At 42.7% G+C, this 21,268-nt stretch overlaps 2 protein-coding genes across 6 annotated transcripts in view; one reads left to right on the top strand and one right to left on the bottom strand.

Annotated features, from left to right (window-relative positions):
- Positions 1–17,449, top strand: part of jarid2b (jumonji and AT-rich interaction domain containing 2b) — a 106,881-nt gene extending 89,432 nt beyond the window's left edge. For 4 of the 5 annotated variants that reach the window (XM_086280117.1, XM_086280113.1, XM_086280114.1 and 1 more), the window contains exons 7-18: positions 1,645–3,097; positions 5,204–5,808; positions 7,839–7,931; positions 8,225–8,343; positions 8,504–8,574; positions 8,727–8,841; positions 9,002–9,107; positions 9,223–9,405; positions 10,038–10,168; positions 10,536–10,722; positions 14,387–14,494; positions 14,768–17,449. In XM_086280117.1, coding sequence (XP_086136243.1) covers positions 1,645–3,097; positions 5,204–5,808; positions 7,839–7,931; positions 8,225–8,343; positions 8,504–8,574; positions 8,727–8,841; positions 9,002–9,107; positions 9,223–9,405; positions 10,038–10,168; positions 10,536–10,722; positions 14,387–14,494; positions 14,768–15,001 — 3,405 coding nt within the window. In that variant the 3' untranslated portion in view covers positions 15,002–17,449. The remainder of the gene's footprint in view (positions 1–1,644; positions 3,098–5,203; positions 5,809–7,838; positions 7,932–8,224; positions 8,344–8,503; positions 8,575–8,726; positions 8,842–9,001; positions 9,108–9,222; positions 9,406–10,037; positions 10,169–10,535; positions 10,723–14,386; positions 14,495–14,767) is intronic. The other variant, XM_086280115.1, reaches the window with a different exon arrangement.
- Positions 16,875–21,268, bottom strand: part of dtnbp1b (dystrobrevin binding protein 1b) — a 28,139-nt gene continuing 23,745 nt past the window's right edge. The window contains exon 4 of the mRNA XM_086280121.1: positions 16,875–20,718. Coding sequence (XP_086136247.1) covers positions 20,378–20,718 — 341 coding nt within the window. The 3' untranslated portion in view covers positions 16,875–20,377. The remainder of the gene's footprint in view (positions 20,719–21,268) is intronic.

Here is a 21,268-nt window from a genome sequence, read left to right on the forward strand (position 1 = left end):
CCTCCAGCTAGTCCAAACAGACAGACGCAGCAGAATGACAGCAATAAAATACAGACGCATTTTGTTTTTCATGTTTTCTAATGAAAAGCAGGGCTCTCATGTGTTGTGTACAAATCTGCCTAGCCGTGCTTTGAATGCATGACTTTGAAACATGAGAAAAAAGACATACAATAAAATCATGTTGGCTTGTATTTGAAGGAGCTTTCACTGGTATAACTACAGAGCTGTGATCCCCACTTTACCATTTCATACAAGCAAACAGGGATCTTTAACTCTTAAGATCTTAAGATTTCTTATCATTCTCATGTGTAGGCTAACCAAAAAGAAGGTAAAAGTAGAGCCCTGACAGATATTAGCTTTTTGCCAATAGATATTGGTATTGGTACTAAAATAAAGTGTTTATACTTTGGCCTAGAGTGCAAGGGATGTTTTACTCCACAGACACCTCTAGCAGCTTTTAAGGTGGGATGAGAGGGGATAATGTTCTGAAATATGTATAGAGATGAAATACCTTTGGGGGGAGGGGAAAAAGAGACAGGCAGGAAATAAAGCTATGAAGAGAAATGTGAGTGAAAGCTGGACAAATAATGGGCACATCAGAAAGAGCCACGCTCTAATGGGAAAATAGACAAAAAAAACAACACAGTTTAACATGTGCTGAGGCAGCTGTAGAGCTCTTTGAACTGAGGGAGAGGGTGGCCATGTTTCTTCCCACAGCTGCATCCCAGTATGCTAGCGGTGGAACTAGACACCACTGTACCAAACCTCAGATCTACAGCTGGTGGTTTAAAGACTTAAACACACATGGGCTCAATATACACTCACTTGCTTCTCCATACTTCTCCATCATGTCCATTAAAACACCTTTTTACCCCAAAAAATGAAGTCTGGCATTTTTAAAAAAGCGATAGCCAAATAAAAGGCTATTTTTATACGTCCTGATGGGATTTTATTCCATCCCAGTGACCCCACCTTCTACCTCATACTGTCCAGCCATCTGCTAGCAGAAATCAAGGAGCCATCCCTGCTTTCCATTTCATGTCTGCCATCTCTCTCTCTCTCTCTCTCGCTCTCTACTCGCTCTAAACTGTTGTTTATCTCAGGATGTAGTGGCTTTGGTTTTGGTTTGCACATATCCTTTGCTGAATCTCAGTCGTTGTGCTGAGAGCAGTCTACAAAAGTGCAGCAGATTTTAAAAGTATAGTAATCTAGACAGTTGATTGGCTCCCTAATGAATAGCGACGGTTTCTGCAAATAGCTTTGGTCTGACCAGCCAAATGTTTTACTGCACAGCTAGCATCTGAATGTTTGGCCTCTTCATAGCATGGAGTGTGGGTGCGCCCACGCCCCTGCATGTGTTGGCTTGTACATTCTGATAATTTTATTTTCTCTCTCTTTCTCTCTGTGTGCGTGTGTGTGCGTTTTGGGAAAATCATTTATACTATGTTAGCTGTAATAGTGTTTTTAACAATGAAAGTTCTGTTCTGTTTAAACTCGGTCAGCATGCCACCCACTGTTGTTTCTTACAATGAGTCCTTTTTCTAAAACAGACGTACTGTAGTCACATGATTGTTGTAAGATTGGTCACTCTATGACATCTAACATGTCTCAATTGTCTCTCCCTGCTTCTTCTGTGCATCTCAGGTTTCTAAAGTAAACGGGCTGACACGGGCGGGCTCGGCACAAGCCGTCAATGGTGCCAAAAAGAGCCGCGACTTCCGACTGCCCTCCAAAACTGTGAAGAAGTACACAGCCACCGTGTCCAAGGGCCACGTCACCTACACCAAAGCCAAACAGAAAGAACTGGGCAAGAAAACCAAACTCAGCAGCAGCAACAAACACAACAGCGCCGCCTCGGCACCATCGTCAGCGAACAATCACAATCAGCACAGCCAGCCAGCAGCCAGCAATGGGCTGGCCAACTCAGGAAAAGCAGCGGCACCAGCCCACCACAGCAATGCAAAAACCCGCAAACAGGTGCTACTATCCAATGGGCTGCACAATGTGGCTGCCGGCGGCCGTCCCAACGGCAGGCTAAATGGGCAGCGGCACAACACCCTGGCCAAGGAGGATGCACAGAAACTGTGCCAGCAGGGCCAGGGGGAGTGCCATGGTCGAGAAGGACTGCGGAACTCCAAGCGGCGTCTGGAGGTGCTGCTCAACTCGGTGGGGACGGGGGTGGTTGAGCACAAAGCCAAAACGCATGGCACTGAGGCCAAGAAGGCCAAGCTCCAATCCACTCCTTTGGAGACCCGCAGCAGCAGCAAGAAGGTGGCCAATCAAGAGAAAGCTACCACGCAAAACACCTCGTCTACCACTCCAATTTCTAATGGACACGAATCAGAAACACCCCCTTCTCCTAAACAAACTCAACCTGTTACCCCACCTCCATCTTCTACTCTCCCTCCTCAACAAACCCTGCCTCCTTCTACACCAGCAGCCAACGCGGAGCCGGTGAACCAGCGACCTAAGCGGGCATCGGCTGGCAAGCTGATGTTGATACGACAAGCACAGCAGCAGCAGAGCAGGTCCCATGGTCGGAGTGCCTCCTCCCCCTCATTAGGCCAGAATCACTCACCGAACCCCAGTCACGTCAGCACTACCTCAGACCCCCAACAAACCTCTGTGTCCTCCTCCACCTCTTCTCCTCTTACTTCCACCAACAGCCCTGGACAGCTCAAACCGGCAGCATTGCGGGCTGTTGACCGTGACAAGGAGTGGGAGCGTGAGAAAGAGCTGACGCGTCAGAAGGAACGCGAGCAAGAGAAGGAGTGGGAGCGCCACCGGAGTAAGCCGGAGGGCTGGGCAGCCCTGGGTGAAGTCCCCATTTTCCGGCCGGCTCCAAGGGAGTTTCAGGACCCCCTGGTGTACTTGGATGCGGTGAGGGAACAGGCTGAAGTGGCTGGCATGTGCCGTGTGGCGCCACCACCAGACTGGCGACCAGAGTGTAAGCTGAGCGAGGAGATGCGTTTTGTTACACAGGTGCAGAGAGTCCACATGCTGGGCCGGCGCTGGGGCCCCAATGTGCAGCGGCTGGCTTGCATCCGCAAGCACCTTAAATCTCAGGGCATTACCATGGATGAGCCACCTGTCATTGGTAAGTGAACACGCACATGTGTATGTGAATGTACAGTAGCAGTACTGTATGCTAGGGTGTTAAGTGTAAGATGCTGTGTTGTTTGTTTGGAGTTGACTTTTTTTTTTCTTTAGGGATGTTAAAGCTCTGCAAAATTGCAAGCTGCACCTGAACAGTCTAAAATGCTTAGTTGGCTGACCGGGCTTTTTTTTTTTTTTAATTTTTAAACCCTTGTTTGCAACACATTTGCAAAAATGCCAGCTTAGCATGCCCACAAACAAGGAGCAGCTGCCTCAAAAAGTCTTGACCATGATGATGCCACATGTGTTTTTTATTTATTTATTTTTTCTGGCACAACTGAACATAAAAGTCAGAAGAGCTGAAGATCCAGTGAATTGTTGTTGTTTCTGGTCACACAGTGCTCTCATATTGCTGAAGGGGGAACTCAGAATTGCTGATTCTTTGTGTAAGCATGAAAAATAAATGGTGTGATGTGGTGCAATGACATAGTTTGTGCCATTTAGAATCATACGCTGATTTCTGTTGCTGCATTACTGAATTCAAGCACTGTTCATTCATTTCATTGTCTGATTGCCTGCCGACCAATAAGAACGGACTTGATTTTTCAGAAGGCCGTTAAAGAAACATGAGATATGTTTCAGAGGGAGAAATGAGTGCGACAGCAATGTTATAGCATGAGAGAATATGATGTGATTTAGTTTTTATTTTTTCTATATGAGAGAATGTAAAGCTGTTCTATCATACTCCCGAATGTATTTATGAAACTGTAAATGAGCATACTGAGCATATAAAGTATGTGCAGAGTTTGAGTGATGAGTGATAGGCCACAGGTTTCTTCCTGCACACTGTCACGTAGAACCAGAGCTTACTTTCTAAGAGTGATTATTAGCAAACAAGTAAACAGACATAAACACAAGCACACTCAACCCAGTCAAAACATGGCTATCCACATCCCTCAATAAACAATTTCTTTATAGGAAAAAATGTGCAAGTACAGGTTACAAAATAGCAACATCTGCTCAGTACTTTATCGACGCACACACAGAGTATGGTTTGTCACAGACTCCTAATTTAATTTCTCCTGGATCCTGGTCTTTCACATGTTGCTGTTTATGGTGATAAGTACAACAAAGAAGATGATTTACAATCACAAAAACCTTTGTATTCTGCAGTTTAACTGTGGTTTGGCCTCCTTTGCTCTATAAAACTGTTTACTGTGACACTTATGCACTACTTATTGTTTCCGTTGATATCACTGGTTCTCCGAGAGCTTCAGCAGTATTCGACCTGATTTGTATCTCGCCGTTTTATAGATGACAGCAACAATGTGGAACATATCAGAAAGGAGCCTGGCGGCCAATGAAAACAATATTTCTCTCAGATTGCTCAGTCACCTTCTATTTCTCATGATGACATAAGCGTTTTATGAGCATTTAAACAGCCTCGGGTCGGGACGGAAATCCAATGTGTGAGCTTTGTGCATGTGCAAATTCTCATGTGTGCAAACAAGTGGCTGTTTAGTTTTGCCCTGGTTGAGTTTGTGCAGTCTCTTGTGCTGTGTGTAGCTTTTATATACAGCTGAATACAGATTAGAGCCAGGGCTAGAGTGAGGGCTGTTGGCCAGAGAAACCTGGCAGCCAACGGTCCACAGCGCAGCCAGCCAGGGTACCCTGGTTTCAAATGACTTCTTTTACTGTCCCCAGCAGATCAGTTCTACATTAACAGTAATTTGTGTCTGTGTTTGGCACAATGAAGGTTCAGATCCGTTTTGAAAGGTGGATTGGCTGTTTCAAATAAAATGAACTGGGCAGGAGGGAACGGCATGTTTAGCCAAAGGAGCAGATGACCCAAGATGGCATTATTTTAGATTAGCTTGATTTCTGCGACTTTTTAAAAAGCGGAGTTTATATTAGTGAAAACTGAAAACTTCTTTATGTACACGACATTATTTTACGAGTCAAAATTGTTATTTTATGTCACTTTTTCATGTTAGCCTATGAAACAAATGTTCTGTTGAACGCACTCCAAAACCACCACTTGCCGCTGGTTTTGTAAGTGCTGCTCATGTTCTCCTCTTACTGAACCTTCCTTTTCTGCTCCATGCAGGTGGCTGCGAAGTGGACCTGTCTCGTTTTTTCCAGCTCATCAATGACATGGGCGGCATGCAGCAGGTGATGGACCTGAAGAAGTGGACCAAGCTCGCCGACCTCCTGCGCATCCCCAAGTCTGCACAGGATCGGCTGGCCAAGCTGCAGGAGGCTTACCTGCAGTACATCTTGTCCTACGACTCACTCGGTGCTGAGGAGCGCTTGAGACTGCAGACTGATGTGCTGCAGGAGAAAAAGGACCTGGAGTCTCGCCGCGGCCCTCTGGAGGGCCTCGCAGATTCTTCAGCGCCTGGCGCTTTCTCTCTGCCGCGCTACGAGCCCAAAAACGGGCTCGTTGGCGGGATAGTGGGAGGGGCAACAGGAAACCACCGCACCAATGGAGTGTATCACCATCTGAAGGAACTGGAGGCTCAGGTCAAAGCAGGCCGGCGCCGGCTCTTCGCTCAGGAAAAACAAGGCAAAGAGGACAGGCAGCATGCGGAAGAGCAGGAGGTGGAGGACAGGGGTGTTCTCAGTGACCAGCACAAATGTATTTACAAGGTGAGGATGAAGACGACACTTGCTGTTTATGGCACACATTTGAAGCATACAGACAAGAGGCACGTAAGTTTACCTTTTGTTATTGCTTATGCATACGTTTCTGCTCTCTGCACTTTTCTTGTGATAAGTCATTACATGCTGTTAACACCTTTTGTCTCTTATTGACCTGCTGTTTAAAGATCAGCTCCAAGGCATGGAAACAAGTGACGTCTACCTTATTTCCTTATGTTATGGTCGCCCTTAGTATTATTTTCATACCACTTTGGCAGGCATTGTTGGGTTTCTTTTACTCCTTTGGTCCAACCTGATGTACATTGTCTTGTTTATATGGTAAATGTGCGGTTGGAGCGATCTTTTCTGGCCTGTCGTCAGTGCCAGAGCACCTTTTTAGAGAGACTTCAGTGAATCGAGATATATATCGCTCATGAGGTGTAAACATTCAACACTTAATTTGACTGTTTCCTCTGTCACATCTTAAGCGACCAAATGTACACCCTGTTTGCTTGTGCTATATATTGTTTTCAACAAAGTGGATTTCACTCGGAGACATTGTTGGGATGTTGTTAACCACACAGATGTGAGTGCCTATTGAATTTTCTTACTGTGCTCTTGGTAACAATATCGTGCTGTTAACTGCCACAGTTCGTGGTTTGTTTAAGCAAACCTCAGAAGTATGCACACCTGCTTTTACACAGAAATAGTTGGGCCATTGAAGTGAGGGGCCGGCAGTTTTATTTTCTTGTGGTTTTGTTTTAATATTTCTGTGCAGCTGTGTTTGGTAAGGTGGTCTGTAGAGTTGCTCATGTGTGTATTTGTGGACCACATAAGATGCATTTCCCCAGCCCGCTTGCAGGCCTGCTGATTATGGCTGGCTGAAAATGTAGGTCAGAGAAATGGCAGCCCCCAAAACAGCGCGTACCCATCCCCCCCACACTTCCAAAGCCCCGCCTCCACAAGCTTTCATAACCCTTCAGCTCCTTGCGTCCAGCACTCTCCTCATGGCTTCTCTCCTTCAGCCCATGTCCTTGCTCTCAGCTATTTTCCCAAATATCCAGTCCTCTCCACAGCCCCCCACCCCCACCCAGTTTCTCTCACTCTTGCCAAATTCTCTGCGTACCTATTCGACCCCCAGTAGTTTGTGCGCATGTGGAAATTTGAAATTGTTCACTCTGTGTGCACAAAAATGGGCCATGTGACTGTTTGTGTACATTTATTTTGAAGCAGCATCTTGGGTCGAAACTGTAATTAAACTTTCTGTGTTCACTCACTGCACAATACCCCACCCATCTCCAATCTGGATCTCATTTGATTTTTTTTTTCTGTCCTTTCCTTTTGGTAACCAAATCCCTCTGTATGTACACCCCCCACCCCCCCACCCCCCAACAAACGTGACCCTGTAGTTATACAAGTACTGCTCAGTGCACAGTGACATGTGAATGGCTGTCACTGTCCTGACTTGGAAGTCCTGTCAAAACGTGACTCATCACTTTTTTGCAGAGCTCAGATTTGTGGCTATTATTCATCACAAGTGCCCCCCAAGAGGAGCTTATGTTTCACTTTTTCGATCGAGAGGACAAAGTGCACGTCAAGGGTGTAATTAACTGTAATTACACTGGGGAAAAAGCTCGAAAAAGCGCCGCTACTGAATGACAAAAAGTCTTGTCGGTGCACCAGACTGTAATTTAACTGCATTGTTTCACAACCCTGAAGCTAGTGCAATCATAAAAAGAACTAAGTCAGATAGTACTTGCAAACACATAAGAGGGAAAAAGAAGAAAAAAACAAAATGTCACTGTGAACATTAGGAATCCACAAGGTCAAACTTCAGCCTGGTCTGCACATCTTCAGGCTCAGAGTTGGCAGATTTATGGTCACCTTCAAAGATTCTGTGTAGCAGGGTGTCAGTGGGAGAGGGTCAAGTCCAGGGGAATTGTGTCTCACACTAACAAAGGGAGTAGAGATCCTTATAGAAACACACACAGTCAGATATGCAATGTTTTATCCTTATCGCCCTCCATTTGACTTCTTGACTCATGCATCATGGGAAAAATAGATTCCACTGATGATTAATCTTAAATTCATGTGATTTGCAGGGGAAATCGGTGTCTTTGACCAACTTCTTCAGGATAGCGCGGAACACCATGACCATGTGCTTTAACAAGGAACCGTCTGCTGCTGAGGTTGAGGTTAGCATCCTGTCATCTTTATCAAACATCATCTTCATTATCTAAAGTAGCTTTCAGTGTTAAATCTTTGTTGTAATTACTTTTTTTTAAATGAGAAAACATTTAGCCCTATCAAATAATACATCTGTTAATGAAATCAAGCAGACCGTAACTTTAAGATCATTTTTAAAAGGTGAGTTGGTTTCTTCTCGATGTCAGCTACCAGCATGACTGACCATGAGGCACACCTGAATCCTGTACTCAGTTTCATGCATACTTTCTCTTACTAGTTTTCTGTTTTTGTCCTCTTGCAGCAAGAGTACTGGAGGATTGTGGAACAAAGAGATTGCCATGTGGCAGTGCATTGTGGGAAGGTGGACACCAGTACACATGGCAGTGGTTTCCCCACAGGAAAGTCAGAGCCATTTTCAAAGTAAGTGTTTCTCATCCATCTTGTGAGTTTGGGTACATTTTTCTACCTGCAGCAAAGTCTTTACCTGATCACCGGTCAGATAAAACTTTTTAACAGTCAAACTATCTGCTTCCTCAAAAGTCATTCTTATAAAAACGTCTTCTTTTCCTTCTTTCCTCAGACATGGATGGAACCTCAATGTCCTCCCAAATAACTCTGGATCCATACTGAGGCATCTGGGTGCTGTGCCTGGTGAGAATTATTTTCATAGCACAGTCTGTACGTTGCTCTACAAATGTAGATGGTCTGTGTTATCTTGATCACTCCAGATGTTTGAGCCGTTTCTGTTGTTTAGCCTGCAGATATTAATGTTTCTGTCTCACTTAACCTTCCTGTCTCTACAGGGGTGACCATTCCCTGGCTAAACATTGGCATGGTCTTTTCTACCTCATGCTGGTCTCGAGACCAAAATCGCCTTCCATATATTGATTACTTACACACTGGTGCTGATTGCATTTGGTAAGTATGCACAGAGGCGTTGTCTCAGTGTAAGTGTGTGCACCAAAAACTTGTTAATATGGTAAAAATGTGTAAAATTAGACGAGAGAACTAATAGACTTGAATAAAGGAAAACTAAGTGAAAAGTTTGAAACTGATGTCTCTGTGTGTGCTCGGACAGGTATTCTATCCCTGCTGAGGAGAAGGCTAAGCTGAACAAGGTGGTCCATACACTGCTTCAGGCCAATGGCACGCCAGGACTAGAGATGCTGGAGAAGAATATCATGGTAAGTCTATAAAAATCCATTCACATATATTTTAACTGGAAGGAAGCGATGCTTTTGATCCTAAAACTTTGCAGAGTCACTTGGAAATGTAACGCCGTTTATTTCACTCTTCCAGATATCTCCAGAGGTGCTGTGCCGTGAAGGCATCAAGGTTTATCGTACTGTCCAGCGGAGTGGCCAGTTTGTGGTCTGCTTCCCCGGTGCCTTTGTCTCTAAAGTGTGCTGTGGCTACAGCGTGTCAGAGACGGTGCACTTTGCCACACCACACTGGATGAACCTGGGTTACCAAGCCGCAAAGGTCAGCATATAAATCAGGGCCGACAAAGCTGAACCAAAGGCCATTTCGATGAATAATGACACATTTTACATCACTGTTTGTTTTTATTTCGCAACAGTGCTGTGGACTGCAGCTGTTAAAGATTCAATTTGGGTAGAGGTGATTAACACTGAAATGAACTTAATTCAGCCGGTGTTTTGACCTTTGAGTTCTGTTTCATGTTTGTGAGCGTGAGAGAGCTCCCGAGTAAACCTTTGGCTCGTTGGACTTCATTATAGCTGCAATAGAGGAGAAGAAAATGTTCCCCATTGTCATTATGGGCATAACAGTGATATAAGTACATCTACCTTCAGCAATGCTATCATACCCACAGCCACATTAAGATTACCCTTCAGGGTAATGTGACATTCATAAAATGTGCTGCACTGTGGAGCACTGCCTGAAACACGCTCTTGCAAATTACAAACATTTTTAGTGAGGAATCATAGGAGAGGATGAGAAACATTGATCTTGGTTACACTACAAATATTCTCTTTGTTATACATTGTCAGCATTCTTGGAGTATATTAGTCCACACCTTTATATTTTGGCTGAAAGCTGGACAAAAATAGATATTAAATGGCTGATTTTTTGTTTGTTTTTTCCACTCACAGGACCTGAAATGTCGTTGTATAGCCAAACCATTCTCAATGGAGAAGCTACTGTATCAGATCGCCACAGCTGAGTCCAAGAGGGACAACGGCCTACTCCTCACCACCATCTCCACCCTTCTCAAAGACCTCAGGTATGATGCAACAACTCATACAAACGACAAACACGGCAAAGCTACAAATCCAGTTTTATTAGATTTCTAAAGATCGCCACATCAAACACTGCCTATTATGTATCAAACTTCTGGGTTTTGTTTGAGTCAGCTTATGTTCATAAGATAGGTGTGTGGTCTAATTCACCTTATAATGACTAAATGTACTGTTGTTGTAAAGGAAGAGGAATAAATTGTGATTGAAGTTAGCTATAATACAATTATATCCATTGTGTTACTGTACTGAGATCTGAGTAAGTGCCATTCTCTGTAAGCTCCACTCTGATAGTTTCCCCTTGATAGCAGCAAACTTACTTCCGCTCTCACTCAGAGTGTTTTTGTCCATCAGGAACATAGAGATGCGCCAACGTCAGGAACTTTACAAGGCAGGTTTGCTCTCCTCTGCCCGTTATGGCACACACGATGGCAGCCTGGGACCCATCGAGGGACGTAAGAAGCCTCGCGGCAAATGGCTGACACTGGAGTCCTCAGAGAGGCGCTGCCAGATCTGTCAACATCTCTGCTACCTGTCCATGGTGAGAGCACAACGCCCAGGGGTTTAACATGACAGTGTGTCAAATGTTAAATGGTTTGGGTTCAGTTTACCTGCAAAGGACTTCCTTCCTTCCTTCCTTCAAGTCAACATATTCATCCTAAATATTTATAAATGAAATCCTACATCTGGTTAGTGTGGCTGTAATTGTAGGTCTCTTACTACTCGACCTGCTTTAGTGATAATGTTTCGTATAATAATAGTACCTTTTTTGTTGTGCTGGAGGCCAGGCTTGGTGAATTGGAGGCATGGCTCCACACCGTTGAAAGTAAACCTGCAGCTGTAATGGCTAGCCAGGCCCAAAGTAGTTTAGCTGTCACCCAAATGCACTGCCGGGAAGAAAGGCCGGCTGCTGCTGGAAGGAAGCGCAGTCCGAAAGAGAAGCCCTTGGTACACAACTAGCACGTTCAAAATTCTAACCATGTGTTTTTTTCCACTCAGCGACACCTGCAGAGAAAAAAACTCTGGTCATTGGCAGCTTCATACTTAGAAACGTGAACCTGCAGACTCCAACAGCAGAGCATTTGTTTGAACTAAAGATAAACGTAGATTTACTTAGACTGTAATTCAGATTGAAAGTAATGGCATCCAGTTGTTTTAATCACAAGTCACTAAAACTAACATTGAGTTAGTGTGTGACTTTACTAACAGCGTCTTCTCCCCAGTCTGACCTGGGTTGACATGCATAGCTGGATGTTGTCTTTTAGCTGCAGGCTGTCTGGGAGGTGTCCAGCAAACAATATGGGCTTCGTGGGTAACTGGAAAACTTTCTGTGGAAAACATGGTCTTTTTTAGAGAGACTCCAACCATCCTACTATGGGTGGTGCAGCTCTCATCTCTATGAATGTTGCTGAATTTATTAAAAAACAAAAATCATGTGTTTGATTCTGGATGATCTATGCAGAGTCAAGCACAGGAAGCAGAGCTGCATTTGTAAGCTGTGTACACACTGGAAGGGTTTTGCAGCAACAGCAGAGATCACAGAAACAATATCTGAACACTATTTGGCGCAAAAACTGCTGACGACACAAAGTGGGAGGGATCTGCAATAGATTGTATTCAACTTCAAAGCGACCAGTTGAATAGACTATTAGTGAGAGTGAAGAATACAGTTGGTTGACGTATGACCTGGAAGTCAATACATTAGAGGGTCACCTAGGCAACCGGAGCCTGAAAAGTCTGCATGCGACCAACGATCAGCTTCAAAGCGATGCACGATGAGTCTGAATCTGAATCAAATCTTTATTTCAAACATATTATTTAAAAAAATGTTAATAAACAAAAAATATTTTTTTTTGTTTATTAACAAAATGGTCTGTATTTTTTCCATCACTTAGAAAAAATACTGACCTTTTTCCATTCAAAGGGGAGTAGGAGGAAGTAAATGCTTACAAATTTCAACCCCTATTAGCAAATCGCTTCCAGTATGTATGCAACTTTACACGTCTCTCAGCAGCTTCCCTCCCCCTCCAAACTCACAGAGACAATCTGCTCCCAGAAATATATGAAAACTATTTCAATAGAGCAAAACAATTGAATATTGATTTATTTTTTATATTAGGACTCTCTCAAAGTCCCTGTTAGTAAATGATGTAATAATCGATCAACATGTTGATTTATTTTCTGTTACACTTTAAGTTTAAATGAAGGCAGTGATCTCTCACTCTAGTTTATTAATCCCGCAAAGACTCAGACAGCTGTAATTATCCTTAGCCTTAAACAGTTGAACTGTAAAAGACAAAAAGTTTTTGTTGGCAGATTTATGCTTGTAGATGATGAAAACAACAACTTCAACACTGTGTTTAATTCATTACTACCCTCAACTCAATATTTTGATCACATTCTTGACCTTGTCCCGACATATTGCATAGGAACTGAGCATTTAATGTATTTCTCAAAAAACCTCTTTTGTTTAAAATATGAACTACAGCGCTCTGGAAAACATTTCTATACAGTAGATGTCTATACAGAGGATACGATAGAGGATCTCTTAATCTTAATGTGTGACTCCCTGGTACAGTTCACACAGATGGTGGAAATTAGGGATCCGCTAATTTAGAAGACTGTCATCTGGCCTGGAAAAATAGCTTGATTCCTTATGAAAAACAAGTCCTCAGTAAAGCTAGGCCATCATGCTGTTTGTCACTGATAAGACAAAAACAGGAACAACCCCATGTTTCTTCTCAGCACTAGTCAGGCTAATCAGTTTTTCAGTTCTGTTAGCTATCAGTAATAATGACTTCACGAATTTCCTTTCAAATACAATTTTTACCATTATTGAAAAATGTCAGATGTATGATATTTAGAGTGCTTCTTGCCAATTGATCTCACTGAAGTAATTACTTCAAGTAAACATCAACATGTCTGTTAGACCCAATCGATCTATTGAATCATATCTGATGGATCCCAATTTGTGCATGTACATGGGGAGTTTTCGTCGTACACTGAAGTTATTCATGGAGTTCCACAAGGTTCTGTCCTGGGCCCAATACTTTAAATTTTTTTAAATGTTTTTGTTTTTTACGTTATATGTGGTTCCCTTAGGTTGTATTATTAGAAAACACTGCATACATTTTTGTTGTTATGCAGATGATACCAAGTCATATCCATCTATGAAGCCAGATGATTCAAAAAGATTTGGTAATTTCTTAATTTCTACTTAAGAAAAAACTGAGGTTATTGTATTTGACCTTAAAATCTCTTATAGCCATGAAGTTACTTTAGATGGCATTACCTTGGCTTCCAAAAACACAGAAGAATCTTGGACTAATTTTTTTTTAAACTGGGATATATCGTTTAATTCGCACATTAAACACACATCTATTATTGGACTTTTCTAGAAGCTCCCTTAAAAGCCTTTAGGTGATTCTAAATGCCACAGCAAAGCTACTCACAGGGACTGGAAAGAGAGAGTGTATTTCTCCAATCCTGGCTTCTCTTCATTGGTGCCCCTCTAAATCCAGAGTTTAAGTTCGACTCTACCTGTGGTTCATAAAGTGTCCAGTATCAGATTGGATGATCCTGAAGCATCACTTAGTTATGCTGCTAAAAGCTGCTGAGGGACCATAATGCACTTGTTTTCCAGTGACCTCTTTTTCAATCCTGATGAATTTGTTTGCCAATTTTGCATATTAATTAACCTTTGTCTACTCTCTCCCGTAGCTTGTGCATTTTCCATGGCCTCTCTGTGCTCTCCTTTCTCTTCTTTCCCCTAACCCCCAACCGGTCGCGGTAGGTGGCTGCCCCTCCTTGAGCCTGGTTGCGCCAGAGGTCTCTTCCTGTTAAAAGGGAGTTGTTCCTTCCCACCGTCGCCAAGTGCTGCTCAAACGGGATCATCTGATTGTTGGGGTTTTCTCTATAGTATTGTGGGGTCCAGCACGAAGCGCCTTGAGGCAACTGTTGTTGTGAATTGGCGCTAGGAGTTGCTGTTTTTTTTTTTTTTTTTTTTTTTTTTTTTTTTTTTTTCAGTTTGTACATATTATTCCTGCTCTGTAAGTTAAAGGTAACTTACTAAACATACTTAATACTACTGAGATAACAGTATAAGCATGATGAGTATGAGACATTATAGAGATTTATCAATATTTCCACTTTTCAGTAAGAAAATAAATTCTTTGTTTTACTAAAAGCCTTTTTTTCCCGTTTAGGTGGTTCGGGAGACTGACAATGTGGTCTTTTGTCTGGAGTGTGCCCTGCGCTATGTGGAGAAGCACAAATCCTGCAGAGGCCTTAAGATGATGTATCGATATGATGAGGTAAGCTACCATTGTGTGGGTCTGCTATGCTTCCATTCTCCCTCTGTCCAGATGGGGGAGACATCAGCTAGCTTTTCACACCGCTACTGAAAATGTTTATACTGAGTTGTACCTGTGGTGTAATCAGACTTTCAAATTTTTATTTATGTTTTTTTAACAGTAGACACACCTGTACTTTGCCATATTCCATTTTACCTTCTGCTCTTGATTTGTGTGCATTTGCTTCATTACCACCTTTTTTCTCACTTTTTTCTGCTTCCTTTTGCCACACAGGAGCAAATCAACAGTTTGGTGAGCCAGGTGTGCGGACGAGCCATGTTGAAGAACGGAGGAAGCATCGACGCTGGAGGAGTCATTGTTAGTGGCGGAGGAGGGGACCCCTGCCACGGCTTAAGCCCTGCCAAAGCATCGCCAGCCAAGCGAGGACCCCGAAAACGCGCCACCGTAGAGGTGTCTCTGGCCCGCCTGTCGTCCAGCCACATGCCCAAGGCCGCTGCCGTGTCCTGAGGCGGGACGCCTCAACATTGCCACCCATGTGTGCTGTGCCCACATCCCACCACACCCCCTCCACTTCTCTGAATCCCTGTGTTTTTGTTTTTCCACAGTAAGCAGGATCACTATCAAACCGCTCCTTCTTCACCGCCCGATGTTAGAGATTGTTTTTGAGCTTTGAAGACCCCCCTTGCCTGACCTCAGTCTCCATCTCTTTAATAAGCAAGAGATTCTCCTCTCCTTTAGTAATGACAGGCTTGTTATAAGGAAAAGGAACTAAAAAGAGAAAAGCAAGATGTCTTTTTTGCACTAGTGTGAAAGAAGAATTTGTTTTTATTTTGGATGATTTTAGAACACACACACCTCTCTCTCTCCGAGTCAATATTGAAAGCATTAAGTATAATGTTCACAGACTTGACAGGCCTCATTTTACCCTTTAGCTCCACCTCCACCCTTCCTCAGCTGATAGGAGGTTACAATAATTACCTTTTTCTTGCATCACTCTTTCCTGCCTTCCTCTCACCCATGATACTGATACATCACATGTCCCTCAACTGTGAACACAGGAGGAATGAAAAGGCGGCCTTCCCCCCACTCACCACCGCTCCCTCCCTCCCATGATTTTGTGAAATGAAAATGACATCAAGTAGTTGCCCAAAGTTTCTCTCTGTCCTTTATTTGAGGAAGAGGAATCACTTTTAATGTATTCTTGATGCAGTTCCTGCCTATTTTTTCTTTCTTTTTAATGAAATGTGGGTTGGAGATGCAAGGTAAAAAAAACTTGAAAGACAGATGATGTTGGTTTACTGTTGGTTGGCTACAATTTGTTTTTGTTTTTTTCCCCAAGTTCAGTTTATGAATCTTAGCTTTCTTTTTTCGATAGTTTTGTTTTGTCGTGAGAAATTTTCTGTGTATATTTTTTATTTTTGTCATCATTGTGGACGTTTTCTTTTTTGTTTTCTGTTCGTCGGCGGACGTGAGAGGGGCAGAGCTGCAGCTGCTTGACCTGTGAAAAGGTCACCTCACTTCCTTGTAGTATGGAGGGATCCCTTCTTCACTAGCAAGTGGAAATGGTGCCTGATACTTAGCAAGGAGATCCATTTTATTGGTGCTGTTGGTTATAATTACTGTATAACAACACAAAATTCTTTTTAAAGGAGGAAAAAAAAAAATCTGGGGGTTGGCGCCTGCTATTGGTTCACTCTGCTAGCTCACGCGCCCCCCGACCCCCACAGGGCAGAAAGGCTCGTCGGGCTTTTCTGGTTCTAGATGTGCAATCGTGTTAACATTCCATTCTTCCAGTCCTCTTGTTTCATCTGTACCAGTAAACATTAATATTATATTATATTATTATTATTATTATTATTTGGGGTTTTTTTAAGCTTTGTTGATCTAATGTGTTATCTCAAGTAGAGCCACTAGTCAAAGAGTGTAAAATGTGAAATATCAAATCCAAGTTTTTCTTTCTTCTACTGTCTTTTTTTATTTTTTTTTTATTTTTTCCCCTTTCCAGATATATTAGTGATTTTTTTTTTTCTTTTTTTAAGAGCGGAGAAAAAGCCCAACGCAAACAAACATCAACTTTTTTTTTGTACATAATCCTGTAAATTTCTTTAAATACTTGAGCCTTTTTTTCTGGGGTTGAGTAAGAAAGAAAGGAAGGACCAGAGAAAGAGAGAAAGTGTTCCAGAGGAGAGTGGTCGATGAAGAAAAAGCCTTACGTTTTTCCCTTTCTTCATCCATGTGAGTTTGACGCTTACAGGGTTGCTCTGGTAAATGTGTATAAAAATTTTAAGTGCTGCTTATATCGCTAAGAAAGAAGATATCGAGTAGCCAACGACTGCCCCCCCCCCCCCCCCCCCCCCCTTTACCTGCCCCGCCTCCTCCCTGGCCTCCTGATCTAGTTTTGTTTGTTTAGCTTTACTTTTTTAAAGAAAAGGGAAAAAAATGATATGTTCACACAAAAAAATGGGTTTTTACATTTTCATTACTGAAAATTCAACAAAAATGTAGTAGCTACTCATGTTGCACTGAGCTTGCCAGTGGTGACTGTCAAGGAAAAAAAATCCTATAATCCAGTTTGTTGGTTGTTGTCCCTTGCAGAAGACTGAACTGTTTTAGGACTATTTAATGACATACCAAGTCGGGTGTTTTCAACATTTAAAAAAAAAAAGTGGTTGTCAAGTTTTTATGGCCTTACAATATATTTTATTCAGATGGGATTTTCTTTGTTTGTCCTTCAGTTATTTTTTTCTTTGTTTTTTTCCTTCCTTTTCTACAGTATAAACTACTTTGCTCACAGTGGGGTCTTTGGTGACTTAATTTATTTGGTAACTCGGCCTTTCCCTTCATTCGGAAAGAGAGTCTCATGTTGGTTAAATTGACTGTTTTTTACTTTTGCAGTTTGTACTTAAGGTTTAATAAAAACTTACTGACAATTCACTGTCATTTCTTTCCAACCTGCTCGTGTGTCTCTTGGTGTGCTGATTTCCGACTGGATGGCGAGGAGAAACTCTCCAAACTGCGTCATAATTCACAGTTCAGAGATTTGTAACATTAGATGGATATTTTAGGGATGTGGAGACTCATTAGCCCTGCGACGGACTGGCAGTCAGTCCAGCGTATATTCCACCTCGAACCCCATTACAACAGGGATGGGCTCCAACCTCCCCATGACCCTGGGATGGACGATGGCATTTTGAAATAACCTCAGTCTTTTCTCACTTACCTCTGGGAGTATCTACCCAGGAGCGTGACCTAAAACTTATTCAGTTATTGGTAATTGACAGAAAATCAATTAGATTTTAATATTTTTAAATCATCTTAATTTTTTCAGGTTTTTGGTTCAGTAAGTTAAACTGAACTTTATGTGCAGTGTTTGTTTTAAATTCTGAGGGAAAAAAAATAATTTATGGAAACTTGTTTTCGCCACTTAAATTTTTTTTTAGTTTCAGTCTTTACTCTGTATGATGGTCATATGGTCATCTCAACACCCCCGTCCAGACTTTGTTTGTGGCATGCAGCCAATCAGATAAAGCTAGTTTCAGGCACATGATGGGGCCCTGTATGAGACAAAGGAGGATTATTCTGAACTGTGAATCATATTGCAAGCTTTCCCAGCAGAATCCTGCTCCTCTCATCTACTCCCTTTTGGTCACCACAGCGCACCAACTGCCTCCACCTCACCCTATCACTAGCATCCTCTGTCACATGGACGCTCTGCATGGGGCTCAAAATGAGCATCACAGTTACCTGTTAAAGCGCACTGTTGTGTATCGACACAGACTCTTTACTGTTCACAATAAACCAAGGCATTCATTTTTAGCCTCAAAGTCATTTTGAGCTCTTGTATTGCTTTCCCCTAATTTCCAGTTACCCTTTTTTTTTTTTTTTTTTTTTTAAACAATGAATATACAGAAATTCAACTCACACAAAATAAAATATTTAATTATCCTTTCTCCCCTTATTAATAACGCTCTGTCTATTCTCTTACTGTGTTAGCTTTCCATTGTTAAATGGTAGGACTATAAAACAAGACTTCTTACTTTTCTTTTCTTACTGCTGTAACTCGGATGAAAATTAAACAACGCCGGGAGACAAATGTTTATTAGCAACAAGTCAGAAATTTTAGGCAAATGTCAACAACTGCAGACACAGAGGTCTGGATGCAGTTCAGTCTTCTGGATATTGTCCGGTGCATAGCACACTGTCCACAGCAGGGATTTGGTCCTCGTTCAACAGAAGTAGTTCACCCAGAGATCACATATCAAAGGAATGGCAAAGGTTAACTGTCGTGTGTGTGTGTGTGTGTGTGTGGTAAGTCATTGTTATCATTGTACCCGATCTCCACCCACATGTCTGCTATACAATGTGTTTCAGAAACCACTGTCAGGTGCCTGCCTGCTATTAAGCTTTGTTTCTACTGGGTAATGGCACAAAACCATTTTGAACTAGTTTACATCCGACGTGATCTAGAAGACTTTAAAAACAGTGAAAGAAATGCTTTTGGCTTTTTAGTTTCAGAAAGTGATAAAATATTCATCCTTTTTCTTCAGAAAAAAGCGATCAATAAGTACACTGCTCAAAGAAAACATTAAGGGAACGTTCGAGCATCATAGTCGGTTGAACTTCAGTGATATAAGTCTGTCCAGCTAGGAAGCAGAAAGCATTGTGAATCCATTTCAGCTGCTTTGGTGCAAATCATAGTGATAACGGGTTTACCAGAGGCAACAACAAGACTACCACCACAAAAATCCTCTCTCCTTATCCCTCCTAATCCTCTAGTTTGTCTTTTTACTCCTTATCACAGCTGCTAGCATGAGGATCGTACCTCCAGCCTGTTCAGGTTGCACAAGCAGTCCGGCTCCTCCAGGATGGCAGATCTCAGGCGGATATACTTGAGCTGCACGGTGCCGGGCTCTGCACTGAAGCACATCGGGCCCTCGTGGAGTTTGTTTCTGACAGTTTGGTGAGAAACATGCACGAGTAGCTCAGCTGGAGGTCATTTTGCAGTCCTAGAGGAGCTGGACTGGAGAAAAACTCACTTGCAGCATTGCTTCAAATGAAAGGAAAGACTGATATGCTGAGGTTTAAATGACTTTGTGTCATACCAAGTGATGATCGAGTATTCCCTTCATTTCTTTGAGTAGTGCATCTTTGCATTTGTTGCACTAAAATGAATTGTGGAAGAGAAATTGCACAATTGAAAGTCTCATTTCAGAGCTTTAACCCCTAGAACAGTTTCATAGAGCACATACATGAGAAAACCTGTGCAAACAGAACCAAAGCTATCCCCGTGGTTTTACACACGTGGATTTTATAAAGTATAAAATCTTTGGCGGGTGAATTTGCATGGCAACATTTCTTTTACAGATTAAAAACTGACTTCACATTTCTGACCTGCAGTTAGATTTTAAAAGCTAGCTTCTTTATTTTGGCCAAATGGGGTACTTTAGGCTCCACGCTTAATCTCCAACACAAGCAATAATGGGAAACACATGACCGCTGCAGTCTATAAGCGCAGTGAAGGATGGAGCATAGCAGAAGGGTCGTGTGGGTGATTTTTGGTGTGTTTCTATGTCCTCATTACTCAGTCGTTAATCAGTAACAGGCCTCGACATACAGCAGGAGAAACAAAGAAACAGGAGAATCGCTCAGCCGTTAGATGACGTTATGCTGAAAAGGAAAAATAAAACAAACAGTTTTATAAGATCAATTAGAATTGAAAACTGGCGTCTCTCAAGGTAAGGTCATGTGGCAGTTAGTGCACTGAGGTTGCACTTTCTATCATATGTTTCTCTGACATATGAGAGGAATATTAAGAACAAAGCCAATATGGTTCTGAGTTTGATTTGGCAGCTGTTGGGTGCTTGTGTCTCACTCCGCCTCTCCTCAAACCTCTGGCCTGCTTTCCTCACAGTCTTTGCTGGTCTGATCTTCGCGCTCCGCCCTGTCCACCAGCACCGTGTCAGGGTGCACCTCTTCTTCATCCAGGGTCACTACCACAGGGGGTCTTCTCCTCCTTCCTCCTCCTCCTGATCCCCCAACGCCCCCCCCTCCTCCTCCTTGCTCACTCTCCTCCTCCTCTTCCTCCTCGTCTTCCTCCCCGGCCTCTGTGTCCTGGCTGGCGGAGTCAGTGCAGGTGGATGATAATGAAGAGAGCTTGTGTCGTAGCTCAGCCTGGGTGGGAACTTGGAGGCTGATCTCTGTGGTGAAGGACTCGACGTCTGGACCTGAAAGACAGGAGGGGGGAAGTGGGTAACTTCACACTTTGAACTAAAAAAATTGTTCTTAATTTTTTGAACTTCTTAGTTTAAATAACAGTTAAATAAACAGAAATTAAATAGTTGACTTTGATAGGGTGGCAGGAGGACAGACAATAACTATGTCTCTGAGTCTGTGCGTAACTGGACCCACTTCCCTTAAATAACCCAAATAATTCTATTATTTATGGTTATTTATTATTTACTTGCTGTCTCAGGCCGAGGGCTGCTGCAGATAAAATGAGGCAACTGCTCTCGTTTCTTTGGAATGACTTCACAGCTTTAGTTCAAACTTGCAACGGACTGATCGACTGTAAACAGAAAGTGTAGCATCAGACGAAGAGGAACTCAGATGCTGAAGATTACTGACTGCAACAATATGTTTCCTCAGCAGATCTGGACAGATGCTGATGGTGCATCGTGTGTTACATCATGTGGTGTGCTTGTCAGATTTCTGCTTCAGTGAATTTGTTATGAATCACAGGCTGGCGACCTGTCCAGGGTGCACCCTGCCTCTTGC

This window comes from Aulonocara sp. 'chitande type north' Nkhata Bay, linkage group LG22 (assembly GCF_057382095.1).
Source record: "Aulonocara sp. 'chitande type north' Nkhata Bay isolate Kocher_YH1m ecotype deep benthic linkage group LG22, A_spYH_male_GT1.1, whole genome shotgun sequence".
NCBI lineage: Eukaryota > Metazoa > Chordata > Actinopteri > Cichliformes > Cichlidae > Aulonocara > Aulonocara sp. 'chitande type north' Nkhata Bay.